This window comes from Beta vulgaris, chromosome 4 (genome assembly GCF_026745355.1).
Source record: "Beta vulgaris subsp. vulgaris cultivar EL10 chromosome 4, EL10.2, whole genome shotgun sequence".
Classification (NCBI taxonomy): Eukaryota; Viridiplantae; Streptophyta; class Magnoliopsida; order Caryophyllales; family Amaranthaceae; genus Beta; species Beta vulgaris.
The window spans coordinates 51,030,408-51,054,945 of NC_079205.1; the positions used below are offsets into that span (position 1 = coordinate 51,030,408).

Below are 24,538 nucleotides of genomic sequence, written 5' to 3' on the forward strand. Positions count from 1 at the left end.
TAGACTAAGTGAAATCAGATTGTTGGTCATCTGTGGAACATGCTAACATTTTTCAAAGTATAGATAATATCATGATGAGTCCCAATCTTGATAGAGCCTATTCCAACTATCTTACAGACTGCACTGTTAGCCATCGAAATATTTCCCCCATCTACCTGCTCATAAGTAGTAAACAACTCCCTATGAGGACTCATATGATATGACGCTCCAGAATCAAGAACCCACACATCACTATATGTTTTCTCATTTGCCACTGAGCAAGGTCATCCTCAGAATTCGAATTTTCTGCTGCAACAGCAGCAGAACCAGACCCAGATTTTTCTCTGATGCTTCTTTTTAGGACATTCCTTCTTCCAATGCCCCTTTTCTTACAGTAGTTACAGATATCATTAGGTTTAGGACCCCCTTTAAATTTCCAGATTTCTTAAAATTCTTTTTACCAGATCCTTTACCACCACTACTACTGGCCACTAACCCAGAAGACTGATTTCTGTACTACTACCAGATGCCTTATGGCGCAATTCCCTAGTATGCAAAGATGATCTAACTTCTTCTAGGGACACAGAATCTTTACCAACAATGAAAGATTGCACAAAATTTTCATACGATATAGGTAAAGAAACAAGCAGAATTAAAGCGGCATCCTCATCCTCCACCTTCACATCAATATTACGCAATTCTAATAAAATTGTATTTAATTGATCAAGATGATCTCTAAGAGGCATACCTTCCTGCATTCGCAGACTGAACAGACGTTGCTTCAAAAGCAACTTGTTGGTTAGAGATTTTGTCATGTACAAACTCTCTAATTTCAACCACAGACAGATGCGGTTTCCTCCTCCGCGACTTCAGTGATTATGTCATCTGCAGACACAACATAATCGTTGAATGAGCCTTCTCCTCATAACCATCTCAGCGGTAACTGAATCCGTTGCTTTCTTTGCCAACGGTGCCCACAACCCTTGTTGCTTCAGTAAAGCCCGCATCTTGATCTGCCACAGACTAAAACTATTCCTCCCAGTAAATTTATCGTTTTTGATATTCACCCCAGACATTTTCTCACAGATCGTCACCAAAGCTCTTGATACAGTTTGTTATAACGGATGTGAGAAAGAACAAATTATGAATGCAAAAACAATAAAATCAGACACCAGAATTACGTGGTTCACCAATTTGGCTACGTCCACGGCAGAGAGAGAGAGAATATTTTATTATGAGAAGAAACCAGATTACAGAGAGAGAACAGAGTTTTTTCGTAGTGTAAAAGATAGGTTAAAATAACCTATTTATACAAAACAGCTAAAAACGCGTTTTCCGCGTTATTTCCCGATCCGCCCGACCCCCCGGGTGAAATCCGCCCGACCGGGCGGTCCCCAGCTCTCCTAAACGCATATACGCGCCCGATCGGGCGAAACAACGCTTCTCCAAACTTGTTCACGCGCCCGACCGGGCGAAGTTCGCCCGACCTGCCTGGGCGAGACGCAGTTTTGCGTCTCTTGCATTTCGTCGAACACTTCTTGAGCACCACAATTCAAGGCATATTCTTACATTTGTTAACCTTTAAAACAGTACAAAAACAATTGTCGAAAATCAGGTGAATGGTTAGTTGTGAATTTATTAATGTATAACAGGTAGTCTTAGTTTAATTTAATTTTTAATTATAAAAGTTAGCTAAATGAATAGTGTAGATTATAGATTAAAAATAAAATGGTCTAAATCAGACAAGTTATCATAATTACAATTCATTGTGAAATTATCCCAAAAATTCTCTCATAGTAGAATTTTCGATGGGGTTGTAGTTAACCAATTTCGCAACGCTACAAAGTTGAGTTTGGCATCAATTTTATAATTCACTGGCAAATAAGTGTCTCAAAGTTGTGGTTCTCTGAAGACTTTGCTTAAGAGCACAAGCCACTAATTACATCCGTGCTATTTATCTTTCTCGTAATCCCATACAACACCAACGCACCAATTATGTAGAGATGGATATTCATTTTGTTCGAAAAAAGATTGTCATTGGTCAAGTACGTATTTTGCATGTTCCTATTCAAATATCAGTTTGTTAACATATTCACAAAAGGACTTCCGTGGCAGTTATTTTTGGAGTTTAAGTCCAGTTTTAGCGTTCGCCCTCCTCCCGCTATGACTGTGGGGGTGTGATAGAATATAAAAATATTATATTTAATATTTTTTATATTAGGATATACTTTATATAATTAGATACCTATTCTAGTTAGCTTTCTTATCATATGCTTTAGGTTGTAACCTATATATTAGTGATTAATGCTATCCCTCCAAATAAAGGAGTTCACCAAATCTAACAAGAATGTCTTACATCTTTGAGAAAACTATTATCAAATCCTTTATAAACAGAACAAAGACAAATATTTCCATTGTAATAATAAACTCTCCTTTAGTAGAATTATAGATAGGGTTTTGTATTGACCAACTTCACAAAGCTACAAATGAGTTTGCTATCGTCTTAACTGGCAAATAAGTGTCTCAAAGTTGTGGTTCTCTGAAGACTCTGCTTAAAAGCACAAGCCACTAATTTCTCACTAGTATTAATCGAAGCTCTCATCCTCACAATTCTGCAACATCACATCTAGAGGAGCCCGCGGGGCACGTGCTCCTATACCAAAAATATCAACCACTCATTCAACACACATTTATAATATAATGTATGTTCATCAACTCAAACTTCCATAATGTCAAAATTATTTATACTCTCCTTATAAATTTCATGAATCATTTTGTAAGTTGCTATACAAAGGTCCTAATCATGTACTTGTAGAAAAATTAGTACTTATTCAAAAGACCTTATATGTTTGTTGGATATGTATCCTAGAGCATTATGTATCAATTCCAAAGTCTCCAACATCCTTCATGTAGGATGCTTTCGTGATCAATGGTATATGCATAAATATTTCAACCACAATGTAAAGTGCTCCAACACATCATTTTGTCTTTCTTGTTCGTCGCCTCGCCTTTCTACAACAAGGCATGGATCAAGAAAATTGTTGGTCGTTCGAGCTGTTTCAATCCCTGAGAATGCAGATGGAAGTGCAGAAACAAACGCTGATAGTGTGGCTCGTGATGTGCAGCTTGGAGGCATGTTTTGCCTTTGGTATGCCTTAAATGTCTACTTCAATATATACAACAAGCAGGTGCTTAATCTATTCACATACAGTAGTCTAATTTCTTTCATGTGGGTTCTAAAGATCATCACTTTTCAGTCTTACATTCATTAAGTTATTCTTACTAACTTTAGACATGTAAATGAGTAGATTGAAGTATGCCTAAGTGTGGATTATGTTATTCAATTTTGCTGATAGTCCCATGTTTTAGTGTGAATATCATGTCAAATTCTAATCTAAGTTCTCATATATGTACAGGTTCTTAAGGTTTATCCGTTCCCTTCAACTATTACAGCTTTCCAATTTGGATGTGGAAGTTTGCTTGTTCTTCTTATGTGGGGTTTTAATCTTCATCCAAAACCAAAGATTACCCGTTCACAGGTAAAATTAAGTAATCTATTATACTCCTTTCGTTTCAAAATATAGTTCCCATTTCTATGTTGGGAGTCAAAATTTAAAATCTTTGACCAAGTATTCTCATTAATGTATATAAGAAAACATATTCATGTGGGGTCTTGTTGGATTCGTCTCAAACTCAACGTCTACATTCATAATATCAATTTTTTATATTTTCTACTAATGCGAAATAGAAGATATAATAAGTCAAAGATACATCTCGGAGACTGTGCAAAAAAAAATGGGAACTATATTTTGGGACGGAAGGAGTAACTTCTAAATATCTATACTAATATTCCTCCTTTAAAAAAGATATCTCGATATGTTGATGTCACATGTTAGATTGTAACATCTCTAGAGATGTAGACTAGTAAATATTTTACTACATCTATTTCTACTTGATTTCTACAATATGATTAAATTAAAACATTTATAAAATTTTACTACTTCTTACATTTCAATTTAATTGTGACTCTTTTAAAATTATGAATTTTTAAGCAATTTTCGGAGAGGAGAGAGATAGAGAAAGAAAATAAAAGGGTCCCATGTGATAGAAGAGATTGTCACAACTAAATTGAAAGGGAGGAAATACATAACTTATCTACTACTCCCTCCGTCCAAAAACATAGTTTCGATTTCTCTTTTTTCATGGTAATTTATGCAAGTAGAATCAAAGAGAGATAGTAAATATTTTTTTATTTATTTAAATAAATATTATATGTGAAAATATGATTTTAGGAGAAAGAATGGAGAATAATTGGTGAAGAGCATTAATTGTGACATTTTGGTTCAATAAATAAAGGATCAAACAAAATTCAAGGAGCAAATAAATTATGGGACACGTGTTTTCTATACAAATTACGGAAAAATGCAGAACTAAATATGAAAATGGGTATTATATATTTTTGGGACACCCAAAATGGAAATGGGAAATATATTTTGGGACAGAGGGAGTATCAGTAATCATTTCTGGTTTTCCCTTAACTTGTGCTTCGACTTAGACTTAGATTCTGTTCTTTTGGATTGAATTAAACTGAATTTGTCTGAACTGAACTAAACTGAACTTAATTTGTTTGAACTATATTGATTACTAATATACTAGTCAAATTATCTTAAAAAGGTTGTATTTGGCATATTTGGGCTAATTAATTGATATTTGGTGTATAATTATGGTAAGTTTGCAGCTATTCTACCATTAGCAATAGCACATGCGATGGGCAATCTCCTAACGAATGTGAGCCTTGGAAAAGTTGCAGTCTCATTCACTCACACCATTAAAGCTATGGAGCCCTTCTTCACTGTCCTTCTCTCTGTCCTTTTTCTTGGTGAGGTCAGCTTTTAATCTATTATTGTCTTTTTTCTTGTTAATTTCCCAATTTTTGTTTTCTTTACATTAGAGTAAAAGATACTATAATGGACCTCTTAGAAATATATAAATCAGTAGCTAACTTGAAAATTTGTTACAGAGGCCTAATCCATGGGTGGTTTTTTCCCTGGTTCCCATTGTTGGTGGAGTGGCATTAGCATCTTTCACAGAAGCCTCTTTCAACTGGTTAGCATTAAGATAATTTTTTTTGATGTTATGTTCAAAAAATCATACAAGAATTACTTAGTACTGCTTAATTTATTATGTTGTCTTATTAGAAATGTTTTTGTCTTTGATCAACACGACTATTACGATATATGCTAACGTAGTCATGAGTACCTTTTAGCTGATTTCGCTACAATTTTGCTCATTTATTTTTGTGACTTTTCAGATAACTAAAATAAAAAATCTTGGGTGTATGACGGAAATTATAATTTCCAATACACTGAAAACCCAAAAAAAAATTGTAAGCAATTGTCTCCCCTGATGACAAAACAATTCTCCAATAAACTTGTACAATTATTACTAGAAACTAGTTATAGCATGTGTCAAGTAAATACACTATAAATATACAAATGCACACTCCGAATTTTTTTGGAAAAGAAGTGTAAAAAAGGTATCACTATTGTCGATGTATCGATCTAAAAATTGAAACTATAAAAAGAACAATTATCATAAACCTAACTATAAACATCTCCATATGACTAGAATCAAACAGAAAATGAAGCCGACTCGAGTTACATGATCTTGATCTCAATTTTACTCAATATGAAATTACCAATTTTGCAACCTCATGACTTGTCACATGAATTCTACACCGAACAAATTAGTTAGAAACTATTTATATCCTTTGCTTGAAGAAATATACTACATTTGACTATATGTGTGAAGAATTATGAAAATACTAGCAAGAGAAACCTATAATTCAGTTTCCAAATAAAAGTAACTAGTATAGTCTTAATAGATATATGTGATCATCGTTTAAAAGGATAACCTAATATGAATGTATCAATTACGTTAGAGGTTCTTGAAACAATGAATTGTTACACTGTTTTTATGATATTTAAGTATAAAGCATGAATTCATTTTACATGATCAATGACAAGTTTATCTCGCAAACCAGGTTAGGTTTTGGCAGCGCAATGGCTTCTAATCTGACTAACCAATCACGCAATGTGCTAAGCAAAAAGTTGATGGTTAAAGAAGAGGTACATCATTTTAAGTTACACCACTCTATCAAACACTAGATTTGACTTTTGTGATCAAATTTGACTATTAAAATAATAAGCCCTCCAAAATGGGACAGCTTATGGAATAGATAAAGGAAAATTTGTCAAAAAAGACCTTTTACAAGTTCAATTTTTGCGAAAAAAAACCTTACAAAGCATTTTTTGGGAAACAAACCAAAATCAATTTTTTTTTTGTGAAAACAAACCAAAATCAAAATTATTTTTGCAAGATGAAACCTAGCCACTACTACCAGCAACCCCCAACCCTCCCTCCACCCCTCAGGCGGTTGCCCCCCCCTCCCCCTACCCTCTGTCCTCTCCATTTATCCCTCCTTCACCCCTCCCCCCTCTCCTCTCCCTTCGTCCATCCCCCCAACTGTGTGCCACCCAGAATGCCCCCCACCGCTGCGCCATCCAGAAACAATAGTTTTCGTTCTGCAATTTTTGATAGTTTTCGTTTCATTTGTGGTGGTAGTGGGTTTCGTGGTGGTGGTGGAGGGTTTCATGGTGTTATGGTCATGCGATGGTGGTGGGTTCAGATTTTCTGGGTTGCGGAGGGGGGAGCTGCGGGGCAGCGGGGGGATAAGGTGGGCTGGGGGTGGACGAAGGGAGAGGAAAGGGGGGGAGAGGGGGGAGGGGGGAGAGAGGGAAGAAGAGAGGGTAGGGGCGAAGGGGGTGGGGGTTGTCGCCTGAGAGGGAGGGGGGCTGCCACCTGAGTGGGTGGAGGGAGGGGTTGGGGGCTGCTGGTAGGGGTGGGATGGGCTGCAAGTGGTGGGGGATGGGCTAGGGGTGAAGTGGGGGTTGTGGGGGCGGGTGGGGGGCTAGGTGCAGGTGTTGGTAGTGGTGACTAAAGGTGGTCAACGCCGGAAATTCTATGATCAACACCGAAAAATGATACTAGGTTTGTTTTCGCAAAAAAAATTGATTTTGGTTTGTTTTCGCAAAAAATATTTTATGAGGTTTTTTTTCGCAAAAACTCGTAAAAAGTCTTTTTTTGCAAATTTTCCAAAGATAAATAATCAATCTTTGATGTTTATGTTGTTGAACATTGACAGGAGAGTTTGGACAACATCAATCTGTTCTCTGTAATTACACTCATGTGCTTCGTCTTCTTACTCACAACAGCTATTTTCATTGACGGCATCAAATTTTCTCCCTCGTATTTTCAATTAGCTGTAAGTTATATCCATACAAGTTCGAAATTTGGAAACTTTCATGTAAAAGAATTTAGCATGAATATTTGAACTTATTCTTCCTTTTCTTCCTCATCAACTTTAGGCAAGTAGAGGCTTGAACGTTAAAGAACTTTTTGTAAGAGCTCTTGTTGCCGGACTTTGCTTCCACACATATCAGCAGGTAAATAATTCTGACATTTTTACATTACTACTTACTAGTCAGTAGTAGACTTGGGCACGGTCGTGCCAAGAAAAGTAATATCATATTAGACTCGTGTCGAATTTTCAAAAACGAGGTAGATACTACCGATTAGCACGGGTTAGATTGCGTCGGATTGAGCAAGTTTTATTCCCTTAGGATCGGGACCAAGTTGCATTTTACAAATTAATAGTCCTTTCAGCAAATTCTCAAATGAGACGGTCTAATTATGAATGTGTTTTACTAATTATATTAAAGGGATACATTTAATCTTAAAAGGTAAATTTACAACCGAGAATTTGATGTAATGACAAATGAAGATTTAAACTTGTAATTATACCACTTTCTTATCTTTCCTTTCTTTCAAATTGTACATAACTTTTGAACACATCTCTTTCTCATTCAGCTAATCAAGATTTTGCTTAGACAATTTTAATTTGTGTTTAATGACAGGTTTCCTACATGATATTAGAAAAGGTTTCAGCTGTGACACATTCGGTGGGAAATTGCTTGAAGCGAGTTGTTGTAATTGTATCTTCAGTAATCTTCTTCCAAACGCCAATTTCACCCCTAAATTCATTTGGTAAGTCTATTTTTTGAATTTTAGTAATCCACATATCTCAAAGAAATATTTTTGGTAGCACGATACAAATACAGTACATTTTATTTCAATTACTCTAAATTAACATATTATGTCATCAAACTTTTAGCAAGATGTACACACTGCTTTCTTCCTAATAAAGTATACATAATGGATTTATATATTTTGAAGAGGCAAACAATTTGGAATTGACTTTTTACAGTGTATTCACCTTAAATAACACTTAAGACTCCGTTTGATTCTACTTATTTTAATCTAATCATATTTTATCTTATTTTATTTGAACTTATCTAATTTGAATTTATATTCTAGTGTATTGTGTGGTCTAACATAGTTAATCCGTTTTATTCAATTTATTTTATCCGATCTAATTTATGTGAATTTATCTTATCTGCCTTATATTATCTGAAATTATCTTATTTTATTTTTTATGAAATAAGTTAAAATAAGTTGTAAATCCAAGCAAATATACTAATATCAGATTATTAATATACCTCTGCAGGAACTGCACTAGCACTTGCTGGTGTCTTCTTATACACAAGAGCAAAGAGATTGAATTCAAAGTTTAAAGCTGCATGATTATTGATTAGTCCATTATTGTAGTCAAATTATATAAACGTGTTCTTTTTCCTTTGAAACGAACTACGTAAACGTGTTATGTGCAACGGTATCGGTTCAATTCAAGGAGATTTTTCTCTTTTTCTGTTTGTTTTTCTTTTTCAAAAGCCGTATGTTGACTTCTAAGTGCATTTGGGCTGGGCCTAAACCCCATATATATCAAAGTTAAAAGTCCATTGTAAATTTGCAATATACATGTCCACCCATCGGGTTATGGATCCAGGCGAATTTAGCCAAGTAACTGTCGGGACTCGGATGAGACCCAAAACGTGACCTACACGCAGATCTTAAGAAATTAAGCCCACACTAATTGTTCCTAACTTTTTCTCCAAAAAAATTAACTTTTACCCCCAAAACAATGACTAATAGAGAACTTAACTATTAATCCAAACATTATAACTTTTAATTCCAAAATCGTAACTTTATAGAATCATAAATACTAACCCAAAAGGCATAATTATTAACCAGAAAATTTAACTCTCAACCCGAAATTATAAGATCAAGAAAAACACTATGATTGTAAACCAAAACAACAAATTTCTGTTTAAACATATGACTAACAAATAAAAATTAGCCCGAAAACCATAACAAATAATAAGAAAATCATAACTTTTTAGTATTTATCCAAAACCATATATTATTCCAAAAACTTTAGCTAATAACATGGAAACTATAACAAATAAATAATGTGTAAACAATTAAAAATAACTAAAAATCATAACTATTTACCGAAAAATCGTAACTATTGCCAGAAATCTGTAACTATTGACCCAAAACCTTAAAATCAACCAAAATACCATAATCATTCACCGAAAACAACAAAAATTTACGCAAAACTAGGATATCTAATAATCCAAAACAATGAATATTAACCTAAATCATAACAAATAACAAGAAAATCACAATTATTTACACAAAAACTAACTAGTAAAGTGAAATTTATAGCTAATAAAGTGAAAACAATAACTATTAACCAATATTTATAACTATTTACCAAGAACCGTAATTATTAACCTGAAAATTGTAACTAATAATCAGAGATCATAACTATTTACCCAAAATCATATATTACGACAAAAAATATAACGAAGCAGACCATAACTATTAACTTAATAATCATAACTATTTACCACAGTATCATAATTAACTCAAATTTTGTAATAAATTAAAGACCATAACCATTAACTTAAATCCCATAACGATTGATCTAACCACTATTAATAACAAAACCATAATTATAAAAACAAAGACCATAGTTTTTCTGACATGAAAAGTACCAGATTTTATTCATCAGCAATGTCTCCTGCTACTAAGCCCGTTACATCAGTTAACCAAACAAAAAAAGTTTCGACAACTACATCCTTAAGGATTGTGTTTAAAAGATAGCAAATCTGTATATTTAACATTTGTTTAGTTTTTCAAGAGAACCTAAATGAGAATCTAAGTACTTGAATTTTTTTAAATTAAACTTAATAATAATGTCAAACAAACCTAAATTCCATCAATTAAGCTTATCTATACCACATACGAACTGTTAGTAAAATAATGTTATTATCTACTACCAATACTAGTCTCGGTCCACTAATATCCTTCTTCCCTTCTTCAAGTGACATAATTTGCCTTTTAACTTAATTTATGATTTTCATTAAATTTGAACTACTTAATAACAAACAAGGAAAAACACTACTTAAATCGAAATCTAAGTTAACTGAAGTAGCAACTAGAATTCATATTACTCAACATATATGCAGTTAAACAGAATAAATTTGCCTCAAAGTGAAATACGCATTCGAGTTACTTAAATATAGATGTTGTCTCATTACAAAGGAGTGCACAAGCAAATGAAGTTGTTTTCTCATGATTGTCGATACCAACAAAGATCCCACATGTATGTCATACACATTAACTTTATAAGTGGTATTAGAAACTACTAATTGCCATATCTTTGGAACCTTTCAAAATTTTGAATTTGGCACCAAAATAAATTTTCTAATCTCCTCTCTTTATCTAATGTAACTACATATTGGTTTAGTTACTATCTTTCTTTCCAAATTTCATATACTTTAGTAAGGCTTTTGCATCATCATCTCCGAGCATCCTCCTCACTTTACCAAGTAAATTGCGAATTATCTCGATTAAAAAAGGATAACTCACCATATTTAACATGATTTTTCCAAGCTCCATGACCCGATTGTCTAATTGACCATCCCGCTTCTTTATATAATAAAATTTGTTTCTTGTCCTCAAGATTGATGGTCCGATCGTCTGAAGAAAACACATTTCTTCAATTGACACCATATCATGTTTGTGTTTTTTGACAAATGTGGTGACATGCTAATCTTTCAAAAATATTTCGAAACTTCTTTTCTGAGCAATACATAGATGGGATAGGTAGCCACACTTTGAAGAACCTCTATCTCTTTGATATTTAGACAAGTTGACTACCTTTGAACATGGTTTTCCATGTCGATGACAAAGAGAATATTGTCTCACGGTCCTTTCATACTTAGTATTAATATGTTCTTTAACGACCACAAAGCCATGTTGTTTTACATAATTGTTATAGATATATGTTAAATATAGAGAGAAGAGATGTTGTATTATTGTGCCTCCATTAACTACAATTACATTACTTATATATAGAACATAACATAAACTTAACCTAATAAACTTAACCTAATGGGTCTTGCCCGTAGATATAGACCTACGGTCCAATATCCTCTAACACCCTCCCGCAATTGTAACGGCAGTAAAACGAACGTTACAATTGGACAAATAACAATAAAAAACACCACTAAAAATAAAATCGAACTCAGATTCTTCAATTCTTAAAATCTATAAATCTTCAAATCTTCAATGAACAAACCTCGTCTCAAGGTACAAAGAGAACCCATAAACCGTGTCTCACGACATAAGGAGAGCTAAAACATGTCTCACAATCTGTTTTGAAACAGATCTGAAATTGAGACCAAAGAACCAATTTTTGTGAAAGTTGTGATGGAATGATCATCATCACAGAAATAAAAGAACAAATTTTCGATGGAATGAACATCGTCGACATTTTTAAAAAGAAATTGATCTGTTTTGAAACATATTTGAAATGAAGATTAAATGAAACAATACCACCAAAGTGGTGCTTTTTTCAGATTCATTTTGAAGAGATGAATAAAATGAAGTAATAATAACACGCTTTAATAAAAAATAAACCAACATCAATATTTTAATTAATCCATTATAAGTCTCACATGAGACAAAATAATGATGAAAATGAAAAGGACATAACAAATCACGCACTACTTCGTACGTCGTGTTTTTTTTTTTGGAGAAAAAAAAAATGATTAAGAAGATCAGAGATAAAAGCAGAGTTGAATAGCACAGCAGAAGAGCACTGTGGAAATAACAAGACCGACCGGTGGGGGTAATTAAACAGACAGACAGACACCCTCCCACCGGTGGGGGAATTTTTTATTTTGAATGAACCCAAGATCAGAAACCTTCTCTTGATACCATGTTAAATATAGAGAGAAGAGATGTATTATTGTGCCTCCATTAACTACAATTACATTACTTATATATAGAACATAACATAAACTTAACCTACTAAATTTGACCTAATGGGCCTTGCTCGTAGATATAAACCTACGGTCCAATATTCTCTAACAACCTCTATTAACTACAATTACATTACTTATATATAGAACATAACATAAACTTAACCTAATAAATTTAACCTAATGGGCCTTGCCGTAGATATAGACCTACGGTCCAATATCCTCTAACAATATGCCTCTTCTTGATTTTCAAAGATTTGGCCAATAAAAAGTTCATCATCTTCCTCCTCAATTGCAAGTTCATTCGAGTTCAAATCAAGCATTTTATAATTTTAAAAAACTCAATGAAAAGATTTTGAAAATATAATGTGTATGAATCTTGATTGGGAAAATGTGAACGTCGCTAATAGGTTTTTCACGTCGTTTATCAAAACTCCTAAATCAATTAACTACCTAAATAACCACTAATTTAAGTATAATGGCAAGCAATGGTCATTCTTCCACAAGGATTTAGGATAATCATCGAAAATGTTAATTATAGTAAGCTAGCAGGATGAAGAAATGGTTATATGAGATTTGTCAATTAGTAACTTAAAACTTTTAAATAAAAGGAGTTAGGATAGGGGATTTCACCAACTATTTTAGTCATGAAATTAAGCAATTAAGCAATAAGGAGGTAGTCTAAAGAGAATGAATTCAAGTTGTCATCTAACAAATCCCAAATTATTCTTTCAAGCTAGAGAGGGTTAATTAAATTGGAGATTATGTCATATTTTCATGGAACAAATTCCAACTCAAGATCATGAATAACAATAGGATTAATTAAGGAAAATGTTTGGGTAACCCTTTAGCTAAAACCACTATTTTCATGCAAGTTTAACTAAGTGAACATATAGTATGTCAACTCTTCAATTTCATCTTTTCATCATTCATTGAAGTGACTAATAATTAAGTTTCCATGGAGACCAACCAACAAAAATCAATAATAAAGCTCCTATTGTTCATTTGATTTCATTTTTCAAAATAACCCCAAATATGACCCAATGGCTCATGATACCATTAAAATGGCTGCATCTTCTTCCAAGAAAAATAACTACTCACAAATCATAATAAACTATTAAATAAAATAAATAACAACAACTAAAAACATGAAATCAAACACTAATCTAGAATGAACAAGTAAATAGAGTAACTGACATGAACATAAGTTAAGGAAACAACAAAATATGAGAGAGAAATTCTCATTAAAGTTGCAAGGGGACTCCAAATCTTCAATTTCTTTCTTAAATTCTTCAGATTCCAAGTCTTTCAACAAGTTTATCTCACTTCTCTCTCTAAAAATTTGAGAGTTTCGCCCTCGAAAAACCCTAGATAAAACCTCTAACTAAGCTTATGGAAGCTAGCCCTCTTTTCTCCCTTTTAAAAGTTAGGGGTTAGTCCTTTAAAAGATTCTTTTTTTAATAAAATGTAAGAAATATATTACCAAAACAGTGAAGAAGCCAACAGGCTAAATACAGCCTAATACATACTAGTACAACACACTAGTATGCGAACAAAACACCAAAACATCAAAGAACGCAAACAGCAGTAACAAACAATGTAGCAATAACTTCAGCTTTTATACAATTCACCACTCTATCAGGATGTAACACAACATTATTCCGCAGAGAATGGTTCCTTGCTTGCCAAATATGGTAAACCATAGCTGCCAAAGCAGTGTAGCATACTTGCTGTTGTTTTTTGCTTCTATATCTCCTGCCCCATTTCTTCCAGGCAGTGTGTAAGCATTCATCACTCCCTACTATGATCTGCAACCAAGCATAATATTGATACAAACAATTCTTTTATAGTTTGAAGATTTAAACATTAAATCATTAAATGGGTCGAAAAACATGGATTTTTGCAGAATTCAAGCGGAGCGGGCGCTCCATATAGTTTGAAGCAGGGTCTCCATACAATTTCAGGCAGGCAGAAAGTTTATGGGCTTCTGGAACGGGCGCTTCAAACAATACGGAGGGGGGACTCCATAGTTTGGAGCAGGCTCTCTATACAATATAATTTCACACAGTTAGAAAGTTTCTGGGCTTCTGGAGCGGGGAACAAGTAAGGAAAAAACAGGCTCTTTCTAAGGAGGTGGTTATAGAAAGAGATCATAGTAGAGGTAGTAAAGGTAAGAGCTAGAAATTAGCAACCCGTAAAAGCTAGCCGAAAGGCATATGAGGGAGGGGGTTTACTCGTAGACGTTCTTGAGAAAAGCTTTGGTATCGGGTCCTTATCTCAGCATAAAGAAAAAAGCATTGGCAGAGTTGCATGCTCTAAACAATACAGAGCGGACACTCTGCTCTGTCAGACGCGCCTGACTTCAAAGAGCCATATCTCTTTCATTTTACATCGCTTATGTCCACTCCTTGGAAAAATACTGAGCTAAAATTTCATCTCCAACTTGAATCACTGAAAAATATTGTGTGTGATGAAAGTTATGACCGATGTAATGTCATCCTCATGCACAAATCCTTTCAAAAGCTATTATTTTGATAAAATTGATCCACTCTATGCTTGGTGTGTGGTATAAAGACCTTTAATCCCATAACATAAAAAACAAATAAACATTACTGAACCCTATATCAATAACCAAAATACCTAATATTCACAAATAAGGTACAAATAACTCAATTATTCTAAATTACGCAAAATAAGCTAGAAAATAATAAATAAATAGGAAAAATGACTCTAAACAGGAGGCAAATAAGGTATTTGAGTGATACAAATATCACTCATCCGAAAGTCATATAAGGATGCAAATAATATACAAGTTCAATACTTCAATTTTATGTTATAGAATTTTAATGGCGGCAAATCTCTAATGAAGAGTTGGCAACAACAGTTATAATATTTTTGAAGTTCAATGGGTAATTTTATGCCACTATAAATGAGGTTTTGCCACTTGAACCAACTGTAAATGCTTTAGAAAACGTAAGATGTAGTAAAGGCTTAGAATTTCAAAGTTTATTTAATGTAGCTTTTTTTTATTGATGAGATTCTACCTTGTATTGAAAATATAAGGATATATAAGGAGTTATTAATGCTTAAATACAACCTGAAAAAAATCATCTAAAACAATACTTTTTCTTCTAAGGCATGAGCCACTTTATTTCGTGTTCTTCTAACAAAACTAAAGCTAACTTCTTCACATTGCATCAGTAGCATGTAAATGTCAGGGCCGTCTTCAAGATTTTGGGGTCCCGGTTCTAATATGAAAATTAGGCTCTTAAATCTCTATTATATAAGGGAAGGGGGAGCAATGGTGTCCTCTTTTGAAATGCCAATTTTGCCCCCTTCTCTTTCTAAATTACAAAATAGTGTTTGTATCTTTTACTTTGCTAAATTTAAGAGCTGCCTATATTTGGCAAACTGTATTCCTCATTTTTTTCCCCTTAAAAAGATGTTACCATATCCAGTTCCCACAGCCACAGTCAAGAAAAAAAATATATCTATTATATAAGCGAAGGGAGGAGTAACGTCGTCCTCCTTGAAATTTACTTAATTGCCCTTCCACACAGAAACATTAGAAATCTCCACACATAAACTTGCCAAAAAAAAAATCAAAACTTATTAAACCCAATCAAATCATATAAAAGCTCAATTACATAAACTTGCCAATAAAAAAGATTCACTAAAAAACATTAATACCACACACAATAACAAAAAAAAGCTACATGGCATTCTCATTACATATACAACTCAAATTCAAACTCAAAATATTTTTTCCGTAACACAAATACAATTACAAAAACAAACTTCAAACCAAAAAAAACCAAATTTCTTCATAGATCGGAGCTTTACGATATTCTCAAATACGGTATTCTTGAGGATACTTTGCTGTTAATCATGTATGTAGTTCATTATTGAACATAAAAGTACGTGTAATATTCTATGTTCAATAAATCTTAAGAATTAATATATTTGCTCCGTTTTTTTAGATGTTACACTTTTCAAATCACGGACTCCTAGGTAATTTTTGGACAGGAGAGAGATAGAGAGAATGAAAAACAAAAGGGTCCATGTGAACATGTGACAGGAGAAAGATAGAGAGAAGTTATTACCCAAAATAAAAGTGTAACATCTAATTTAAAACTTCCTAAAATAGAAAGTGTAACATCTAAAAAAAATGGAGGAGTATCTAAATTCATTTACAAAAAATTAATATAAAAAATCACTCACAACCTTTGTTAGTTTTTTGCATTAGCAAATTAATATGTCTAAATTCATCTAACTATTGATCATTCACATTTTAAAAGTAATCATAACTATAATACAGATGGAGTATATAATAACAAGTTTAAAATTAACGCACGCATCGCGTGCACATAAGACTAGTTTATAGAAAATAAAGATAAAAGGTTAGAGTTCTAAAAATGGAAAGTCAAAAGTCTAAAGATAAATCATTGATAAATTTATTAAGGGTGGAAAACAAGGGTGATTTATTCAAATATAAAGTAAAATTTTCAAAATAATATATTTTGGGGCCTTTATAATTTTGGGACCCTGTGCTGTTGGGCTCCTTGCACACCCTCATCTACCCCTCTGGTAAATGTCATTCTAAAATGCTACTGAAAGCTGAGTTCTCCCTCTTCTTATGCTTCCGTATTTCATACAGCTTCACGTTATCCATTTTCAGAACAAATCTTCTAAAATCCGCCTCCATGGCAATCTTCACCCCATTCCCTACCGCCATAGCTTCCCCTACTTCCACTTCACAACTCCCTTTCCACACCAGCCACACATTGCCACCAGGATATCCCCCATTCCACCCCTTAACACAACTCGAAATGTTAACACAAACACCATATTTGTTAACCCGAAACCATGACTATTGATCAAAACGCCATAATTACATTTTAAAATAAAATAAAATCATATCATTACCCGTAGATTTGGAAGTTGCACCAGAATAACGAGGCAACGCGAAGAATTTCACCTCAATCCAACAATAACTAACCAAAATACTAACTATAATCTTATATAATTCAATCAATATGAAGCATAATTAGAAGATGCAATACAATCTTCATTCCAGACTTTGGGTTAAAGGTTTTAATTAATCTCGCTCAAGAAACGTGTGTAAATCACTCAAGATAAAATATCACCCAAACTAGAATTTGCAAGTGAAACTTCGCAAGAGGTTTTCTTTGATGACTAATGACTTTAGCAAGGCAAGAATAGATTTGACGAGTTTGTTAGGATAGATTTGAGAGTATTTCCTAAATCTATAGTGTTTATTTGGAGATAATATATCTTAATATTATGTTAGTTTAGGATATGTTTTCCTAATTCTACCTAAGTTAGATTTTATGTGATGTACTATAAATATCCACTTTGGGTTAAATAATTACAACTTTTTTCCTTCAATCTATTTTGTCATGGTACCAGAGCCAATCCTAACCCATTATGAAACGCAAGATGGAAGGTGGTAAAGATTTGTTTGAGGTAAGTAAGCCCAACAGAATTGTGATGACCCCAAGAAGGGATCTAGTTGACCTCATGTTGGAAGTCCAGAGAAACCCCGACAAAGATGTTGTGACCAATACAAATTGCAAGATTCAAAGGTGGTTCGCATGTGAGGGGAAGTGTTAAGAGTATAACCCACATGTGAATTAGGGAATAGTTGTAACACATTAAAGAATTAGAGAGAGAATAACTAACATATAGATTGGTAAGTAACTCCACGTATCAACAATTGATTTTAGGATGGAACCCTACCAACCTTTTATATGGTCAAACTTCCCTCCAACGTGAGAGTTCATGAGAGGAATCTTTTATACGTTGATTATTATTAAACGTGATTCCCAATATTTTGATCATAGATTAATAGGCAACAACGAAGACAAGTTTAACTATGGATTCAAGAAATAGGACTATATTAACATGCTATAAAGAGCAAGTGGGTAAAAACTCAAAAATATTGGGTAAAAATATTAGGTTGACAAGAGTTTCGTCTTAAATGTTCGAATTCGACAATCAAAGTTTCAGATTCAGAGCTTTAATTGGTACGGTGGTGGAATTGGACCGCCAGTAAATCAAAATGAAATTAATAACATAAAAAAGAAGGGGAAAAACTGAGGGTGCACTAGTACAAAAACATCGATTTGCGTCGGACCCTGGACCCCTATTTGCGTCGGACGTGGGTCCGACGGCACAGGTCACGACGCAAATGACCTATCAATGGTCTGCGTCGAATGCAGATCCAACGCACATTTTCATTTATTTGCGTCACACCTCGTATACGGTGCGACGCAAATGGCTATCCAAACCCAATTCAAAGTAATGCAGAGGGTAATGTGCGTCGCACATAGCCTAAGGTGCGACGCACATTAGTGATTTGCGTCGCACCTCGGACTATGTGCGACGCAAATTACTATTTTAATAAGAAAAAATTATTTTTAGAACTAGGATATACTGCAACTGAAATTACCAACTGAAATCGAATCTTGAACAGTAGAAGATTGAGAGAATATCTCCTTAAAAAACCCAGAAACGAAATGACAAAATTCAACAAAAAAAAAAAAAATCAGATCTAACACAAAATATAGTAAAAAAATGAAATACAATAAACGAGATACAACAAAATACGAGATCTAACAAGGGAGAAACGAAATGACAAAAATTCAACAAAAAAAAATCAGATCTAACACAAAATATAGTAAAAACATGAAATACAATAAACGAGATACAACAAAATACGAGATCTAACAAGGGTACAATTCTCTTGCGTCGATTAAGAAACGAAAAAAATCTAACAAATATCAAAAATGAAAAATTCAGATCTAACATAAAAAAAACGAAATTAAAAAATTAAACCTCAAAAAAAAAAAAAGATCTAACAGACAGAAATTTCACTAAATATATTTAAAAAAAAATACAAATCGCCAAAAACGTTGTTCTTCTTCAAATCTCGTTCTTCAAATCTCATTCTTCAAATCGCCAAAACGAAATCTAATAAGAAATCTAAGCAGAGAATGATCTAAGCACGAAATCTAATAAAACGAAATCTTCAAAAAACCAGAATGAAGACGCAGAGAAATCTAAGCACGAATATCGTGCTGAGAATGAAATCAAAACGAAAAAGATGCTTGAGAGATGCGGCTGAGAATGATATTGTGCTTTCCAAATCGTGCTGAGAATGAAATCAAAACGAAAAAGAGAGAGAAGATTTGGAGAGAGAGAAGAGTTTGAGAGAGAGAAATCGAACCCTTGGAGAGAGAGGGGAAACCGAAACCCTTGGAGAGAGAGAGAGAGGGGAAACGTTTGAGAGGTTTGAGAGATGCGGCTTATAAAGTGTGTTTGAGAGATGCATGCGGCTGATAATTAGGTTAGAGAGAGGATATAAAACACGGGGTTGGGTTGGGCTTGTAATCTGCATCGCACCATGGGCTTCATGCGACGCAGATTACTTTGTCATGTGCGTCGCACCTTAGGCTTCATGCGACGCACATAGATAATTTGCATCGCACGTTAGTTAGATACGACGCACATAGTTCGTCTTATGCGTCGATTCATTGTTGCATGCAACGCAAATAGTATTTTTGCATCGTTTCCGTGTTCGTGCGACGCAAATGGGGCGACGCAAATTGACCTTTTTCTAGTAGTGGTGTCTTGGAGGTGCATTTCTGCATATCGAGTCCAATAGTGATGAAAAGGTTTGTGTCGTACATGCTCAAGCTACGGAGACCATGCATGACAGTTGTGATAACTAAGGTGTAAGAATAGTGCCTTGAATGTGTTCGACAAAATGCGTCAAAATGAAGTTTTGAGGACCGCCTGATTGGGTCGGACAGAGCCGCCCGATCGGGCCTGAGACTTTTTTTGTCATCAGGTGATTTTGGAGGGCGCCCGACCGGGCTCCTCACCAAACAAAGACCGGGCGAGGTCGTCCGATCGGGCCTGCGTCAAATCTGTAGTTTAGGAAGTTACCGCCCGATCGGACGGAGGTCCGTTTTCTGCGGATGACGCATTTTCGACGCGGGGTATATATAGGTTATTTTACCTAGTTGTTTTAGACTACGAATTTAGTATAATTCTCTCTATAATATGGTTTTCCTCACATAATAAAATATTCTCTCTCTTTGCCCGTGGACGTAGCCAAATTGGTAAACCACGTAAATCTATTGTGTGTTTTTCGTTGTTTTGCATTCAATTATTTGTTTTTTTTCTCACATCTGTTATAACAAATTGGTATCAAGAGCTTTGTGTTCGATCTGTGTGAGAAAGATGTCTGAAATGAATGTGAAAATTGATAAATTCACTAGGAGGAATAGTTTCAGTCTGTGACAAATCAAGACGCGGGCTTTACTTAAGCAACAGGGGTTGTGGGCACCGTTGGCAAAGAAGTCAACGAATTTAGTCACCACTAAGATGGAAATTCTGGAGGAAAAGGCGCATTAAACAATTATGTTGTGTCTTTCTAACGACATAATTACTGAATTTGCGGAGTAGGAAACCACCGCTGGTCTGTGGTTGAAGTTAGAGAGTCTATACATGACGAAATCTCTAACCAACAAGTTTCTCTTGAAGCAACGTCTGTTCAGCATGCGTATGCAAGAAGGTACGTCTCTGAGGGATCATCTAGATAAATTGAATACTATCTTACTAGATCTTCGTAATATTGATGTTAAAGTAGATGATGAGGATGATGCTTTAATTCAGTTAGTATCTTTGCCTTTATCGTATGAGAATTTTGTGAATTCTTTTATCGTTGGGAAAGATAGCCTGTCATTGGAAGAACTAAGATATGCTCTTCATACTAGAGAGGTCCGTCATCAGGCATCTGGTTCTAGTACAGAAAATCAGGCATCGGGATTAGTTGTTACTGGGGTAAGGGACAAATGAAATCTGGTAAAAAGAAATCGAACCATAAAAATTCGAATTCTAGGGGTCCTAAAACTATTTACGTCTGTAATTACTATAAGGAAAAGGAGCGTTGGAAAAAATGAATGTCCTAAGAAGAAGAAGCAGAAGGAAAAGAATGAAGGTTCTGCTGCTCTGGCATAAACTGAAGGTAACTCTGAGAAAAATCTGGCCCTAGTTGCTAATAACTAGTCACATTATAGGGATGTGTGGGTTGTTTATTATGGAACATCGTATCATATTAGTCCATGCAGGGAGTGGTTTTCAACTTATGAGCACATAGATGGGGGCAATGTTTCTATGGCCAATAGTGCTGCCTGCAAAGTAGTTGGAATAGGCTCCATCAGGTTGAGGGCTTATGATGGTACATTCTGCAGCTTGAAAGAAGTTAGGCATGTTCCACCGATGACAAAGAATCTGATATCTTTGAGTCTTCTTGATAGCAAGGGTTTCAGTTTTCAAGGTGAAGGTGGAGTTATGAAAGTTTACAAAGATTATTTGAAGGTGGTTGTGAGAGGTATTAAAAATGTTACCTTATATTTTCTTCAAGGTTCTACTGTGACAGGTTCTGCTGCTGACCTGCTGTTGCATCATCTGAAATTCACAAGGAGGATATGACCAAGTTGTGGCATATGAGACTTAGACACATGGGTGAAAGGGTGATGCAAATTTTGTCAAAAAGGGATCTTCTATGTGGGAGCAAAGTGCAGGATCTAGAGTTTTGTGAACTTTGTGTATTTGGGAAGTTTCATCGTAGCAAGTTTCCAAAGGTTGTTCATACAACAAAGGGTACTCTTGATTATATCCATTCTGACTGTTGGGGTTCTTCCCGAGTCGAATCTATTGGAGGTCACAAGTATTTTGTGTCGATGATTGATGATTATTCAAGAATGACTTGGGTAATTATGACGAAGCATAAAAGGCGAGGCTTTTAAGAACTTCGAGCAGTGGAAGACTTTAGTGGAAAATCAAGCTGAAAGGAAGATCAAAAGGTTGCGTACTGATAATGGTCTGGAATTCTGTTGGTCTAAGTTTAATGAATTCCGCAAGGATGAAGGGATTGCTCGCCATCATATTGTTATGTACGCCACAACAGAACGAAGTGGCAGAACGCATGAATCAGACATTGTTGGAGAGAGCGAGGTGCATGCCCTCAAATGTTGGGTTAGCTATAAGATTTTGGGCTGAAGCTGTTAGTACAACTTGCTATCTGATCAACCGTGGACCTCACATAGGTATTAACTGTAAAACACCTTATGAGGTGTGGTCTAGTAAGCTTACAGATTATTTTTTGTTGAAAGTTTTTGGTTCTACTATTTATTATTATGTAAATGAGGGTAAATTAAAACCTAGAGCTAAGAAGGGTGTATTTGTTGATTTTGGGAGTGGAGTTAAGGGCTATAGAATCTGTTCACCTTTTGAGAGTCGTGTTATTCTTAGTAGGAGTGTAATAATTGATGAAAATTTTATACTTAACTATCCTGTGAAGTATATTGTGGTGTCTGTTAGTAGTGATGTTGATAAAGGTGGAGCTGCAAGTCACTCACGATGAGAGTGAATCACAACACCAAGGTGGAGAAGATCAACATGGTGCTATTGAATCTTCTAGTCATCAATCAACCTCATTTGAAGCACATCAACCAAGCTAGCACTTGATAGAGCTAGAAGAGTTGGTGTGGGACCTCCAAAGAGGTATGGTTTTGAGGATATGGTTGCTTATGCACTGCAGGTTCCTGAGGAGGTGGAGGTAGAAAATCATGAGCCATCCACCTATAAGAAGTTGTCTGGAGCAGTCTACTCAATGGCTGCTGCAATGGGAGATGAGATGGAGTCTCTGGATAAGAATCAAACTTGGGAGCTAGTCAAACGTCCTAAGAAGAGAAAGATTGTCACGTTGAAATGGGTTTCAAGAAGAAATAATGGACCTCGCCTTCTGAGGGGGTCAAGTATAAAGCTCGGGTAATTGCAAGAGGGTTCACGCAAAGGGAAGGAGTTGATTATACTGAGATCTTTTCACCAGTAGTCCGACATACTTCCATCAGGGTGCTACTAGCAATAGTTGCACATCAGGATCTTGAACTTGAGTAACTAGATGTGAAAACAGCTTTCCTACATGGGGAGTTGGAAGAGGAGATTTATATGACCCAACCAGATGAGTTCCAAGTTCATGAAAAAGAAGATTATGTTTGCAGGTTGAAGAAGTCCTTGTATGGACTAAAGCAGTCTCCTAGGCAGTGGTACAAACGGTTTGATATTTATATGATTGAGTTAGGCTACAACAAGAGTCTGTAGGATTGTTGTGTGTATTACAACAAATTAAATTCTGATGGGTCATTGATTTATCTGGTCCTGTATGTAGATGATATGCTCATAGCTACAAAGACCAAGTCTAATATTCAGAGGTTGAAGGGTTTTCTCAGTGTTGAGTTTGATATAAAGGATTTGGGTGCTGCGAAAAAGATTTTGGGGATAGAGATATATAAGGAAAGAGGTCAAAGGAAGCTTTTCTTGTCATAGAAAGGTTATATTCAGAAGATTTTGTCAAGGTTTGACATGTCAACAACTAAACCTATAGATACTCCAAGTGTGTCCAATAATCATTTATCTGTTGTTTTTTTGCACCCAATACTGCTGAGGAGAAGGAGTACATGAGTCGGGTTCCTTATGCTAGTGCAGTAGGGAGCTTGATGTATGCTATGGTTTGCACTAGGTCGGATCTTGCACATGCAGTTAGTGTCGTTAGTAGGTTCATGGGTGACCCTGGTAAGGAGCACTGGCTGACAATCAAGAGGATTTTCATTACCTTGGAGGTACGTATGATATTGGTCTTATTTATGGGAATGGTACTCAATGTTTAGTCACTGGTTATAGGTCTATGACTGGTTATGTATTTACTCTTGGTGGCTCTATTGTTAGTTGGAAGGCAACTTTGCAGCCTACATTTACTTTGTCTACTACTGAAGCGGATTACATGGCATTGACAGAAGCTGCTAAAGAGGGGATATGGTTAAAAGGGCTAGTAAGTGATCTTGGTTTACATAACGATCAGGCTATTGTGTATTGTGACAGTTTGAGTGCAATATGCTTAGCCAAGGATCAAATCCATCATGAGAGGACTAAGCATATTGATGTGAGATATCATTTTATGAGGAGTGAGACAAGAATTAAGGTGAAGAAGGTAGGAACTGCTGGTAATCCGGCGTATTGATATGTTCACCAAACCGGTTCCGCAAAGTAAGTTTCAACATTGTTTGAACTTACTCAATGTTCGTGATTATTAGTTTCCCTCTTGGGGTAAATCTGGGGTCCTTAGGGACTAATCTAGTCTGGTTGTCTTTTGGGACAAATCTGTTCGTATGGAG

General features: G+C 35.0%; 1 protein-coding gene across 1 annotated transcript; it reads left to right on the top strand.

The window, feature by feature from the left end:
* The first annotated feature begins 2,671 nt into the window (after positions 1-2,671).
* On the top strand, positions 2,672-8,810 carry LOC104891024 (phosphoenolpyruvate/phosphate translocator 2, chloroplastic). The gene is made up of 9 exons (XM_010676661.3): positions 2,672-3,167; positions 3,396-3,518; positions 4,711-4,863; positions 5,000-5,085; positions 6,023-6,107; positions 7,184-7,303; positions 7,407-7,484; positions 7,956-8,085; positions 8,606-8,810. Exons 1-9 carry the CDS (start codon positions 2,838-2,840, stop codon positions 8,680-8,682), a joined length of 1,182 nt encoding a protein of 393 aa, XP_010674963.2. The 5' UTR covers positions 2,672-2,837; the 3' UTR covers positions 8,683-8,810.
* Positions 8,811-24,538: the final 15,728 nt, after the last annotated feature.